Below are 3,026 nucleotides of genomic sequence, written 5' to 3'. Positions count from 1 at the left end.
TTGCAGTTTTTGGCCTGGGCCGGCTTTGAACCCACCACCCCCGGCATATGGGGCTGGCGCCCTACTCCTTGAGCCACGGGTGCCACCCACCAAGTGCTTTTTCAGTGACTATCTATGGCTCCAAACCCTAACATTCTACCCACTAGTTAGTCTTCCTGGTGTGTCTGGCCTTTAACAGGAGTCATCTTTTTAGAACAAACTATGTAGGAGCCCATTATGAGTTACCTTTGTGTGAATAGTCCATCAGGAATTGAGGAGTATTTCATTCTGGACCCTGTCTCCACCCAGCCTCTCCACCTGATCTTGCTTTTAAGGAGTCAGGAATCAAAGGACCAGAAAAGAAAGAAATTACAAGTGTGATATCTAGAGATAGCAAGGTATACTAGACATAAGGGCACTGTTTATAACTTCATTTTTTTCTATGAAGTGGTGATTTTATTCCTTCTATTTTGACATTACTAACAGACCCTTCTGTTTGTTGGATTTCTTTCAGATAACAAAGGAAAACCCAAGACTCCAGAGCCTACCTCTTGTGAGCCAGTCTTGTCTGAGGAAGTCTCACTCTGGGGACAACTAACAGAAGGAGCCTCAGAGAATGTCCATTTGGGGCAAGCCAAGGATCAGAATGGGTCATGTGAAATGCAAGAAAGACACTCAAGACTAGAGATAGATTCCCAGGAGAAGGTTTCTGGGAAAATGAACTCTGAACATGATAGTTTAGGGAAAGCTGATGGTATGTGTTCAAGGATGGTACAGGAACAAGTCTCTTTAGGAGATGATGTTTTTGACTGTGATTCACATGGATCAGGTAAAGATCCTATGTTTCAGGAAGAGGAAAGTATCTTTAAATGCAATGAATGTGGAAAAGTGTTTAACAAGAAACGCCTTCTTGCTCGACATGAGAGAATTCACTCTGGAGTGAAGCCCTATGAATGCACAGAATGTGGAAAAACCTTTAGCAAGAGCACGTACCTCCTTCAGCACCACATGGTCCACACTGGGGAGAAGCCCTACAAATGCATGGAGTGTGGAAAGGCCTTCAACCGCAAGTCTCACCTTACACAGCACCAACGGATTCACAGTGGAGAGAAGCCTTATAAGTGCAACGAATGTGGAAAGGCCTTCACGCACCGATCCACTTTTGTCTTGCATAACAGAAGCCACACTGGAGAAAAACCCTTTGTGTGCAAAGAGTGTGGCAAAGCCTTTCGAGATAGACCAGGTTTCATTCGACACTATATCATCCACAGTGGTGAGAATCCCTATGAATGCTTTGAGTGTGGCAAGGTCTTCAAACATAGATCATATCTCATGTGGCACCAGCAGACTCACACTGGAGAGAAGCCCTATGAGTGCAGTGAATGTGGGAAAGCCTTTTGTGAGAGCGCAGCCCTGATTCATCACTATGTTATCCACACTGGGGAGAAGCCCTTTGAATGCCTGGAGTGTGGGAAGGCCTTCAACCACAGGTCATACCTCAAGAGACACCAGCGTATTCATACTGGGGAGAAGCCTTATGTGTGTGGTGAATGTGGAAAGGCCTTTACCCACTGCTCTACTTTTATCCTTCATAAAAGGGCCCACACTGGAGAAAAACCTTTTGAGTGCAAAGAATGTGGGAAAGCCTTTAGCAATAGAGCAGATCTCATTCGCCACTTCAGCATCCACACTGGAGAGAAGCCCTATGAGTGCATGGAGTGTGGAAAGGCCTTCAACCGCAGGTCAGGGCTCACAAGGCACCAGCGGATTCATAGTGGAGAGAAGCCTTATGAATGCATTGAGTGTGGGAAAACCTTTTGCTGGAGCACAAACCTCATTCGACACTCCATCATCCACACCGGGGAGAAGCCGTATGAATGCAGTGAATGTGGAAAGGCCTTCAGTCGCAGTTCATCCCTCACTCAGCATCAAAGGATGCATAATGGTAGAAACCCTATCAGCGTAACAGATGTGGCAAGACCTTTTACAAGTGGGCAGACTTCAGTCAACATTCAAGAACTTTTATTGGGGAAAAGCTTTTTGAATGTAACCACTGAGAAAAATCTTTTGCAGGAAGAAACATCTTACATAGCATCTGATCTTGCATACCAAAGAGAAACCCCAGAAGTGTCTTCACTGTGAGAAAACTTGTTGCAGAATATCACCTGTCACCTAAAGAGTCATGTTAGAAATTCACTCAGTACAGAGCCTTATTCTCCATCCGAGAGTTTGCCCAGGCAAAGATCTAGTGGTTGTTTATGCACTTAGGAAAATCTTTACCTACACCTTCTTCCTTAATTTACAGTGTAGTGTTATCTCAGGAACTATTATAAAAAGGAGGTGGCAGAAAAGAAAAAGAAATACAAGCACTGCTTCTTTCATATTACTCTTGTATATACATTCATTGCCATCCAGTGTCAGTAAAGTTAGACAGTTAAGGGCAAGTCTGGAATCTTACTGAATGTCTTCTTTATTCTACATTATCTCTATCCTTGAGGAACTTACATTTTTTTTTTAAAGTTTAAAGGCTTGAGTTCTGAAATACTTTTATATTTAGAGAGATAGGGAAACACATACAAATTAGCACATTTTATTACACCACTTAAGACTATTTAGCCTTTGCTTAAAAAAAACTAAAAATGTGGTTCTTAATACCTAACACTCAAAGTTTTTCTTTCTTTTTTTTTTTTTTTTTGAGACAGCTGTTGCCCTGGGTAGAGTGCTGTGCCGTCACAGCTCACAGCAGCCTCAAACTCTTGGGCTTAAGCGATTCTCTTGCTTCAGTCTCCCAAGTACCTGGGACTACAGGTGCTCACCATAATGCCCAGCTATTTGGGGGTTGTAGTTGTCACTGTTTGGCAGGCCCAGGCTGGATTTGAACCTGCCATCTCTGGTGTATGTGGCTTGAGCTACAGGTGCCAAGCCCTATTTTTTTTTTTTGCTGGGGTGGTGGTGGTGTTAGTAGGGGAGACAGAGACAGAGTCTCACTATGTTGCCCTGGGCTATTTTTGGTGGTAGCTGTCATTGTTGTTTGGCAGGCCCGGGCT

The 3,026-nt window shown here is 43.8% G+C and overlaps 1 protein-coding gene across 1 annotated transcript in view; it reads left to right on the top strand.

Moving 5' to 3' along the window:
* ZNF805 (zinc finger protein 805) overlaps positions 1–2,649 on the top strand; it is a 14,668-nt gene extending 12,019 nt beyond the window's left edge. The window contains exon 4 of the mRNA XM_012808667.2: positions 494–2,649. Within this exon, the coding sequence (XP_012664121.1) occupies positions 494–2,121 (1,628 nt within the window). The 3' untranslated portion in view covers positions 2,122–2,649. The remainder of the gene's footprint in view (positions 1–493) is intronic.
* The last annotated feature ends 377 nt before the right edge of the window (positions 2,650–3,026 follow it).

Source organism: Otolemur garnettii, unplaced genomic scaffold, assembly GCF_000181295.1.
Source record: "Otolemur garnettii isolate 467f Iridium unplaced genomic scaffold, OtoGar3 scaffold00091, whole genome shotgun sequence".
Taxonomy (NCBI): Eukaryota; Metazoa; Chordata; class Mammalia; order Primates; family Galagidae; genus Otolemur; species Otolemur garnettii.
This window is presented reverse-complemented; position numbering and strand designations above follow the sequence as displayed.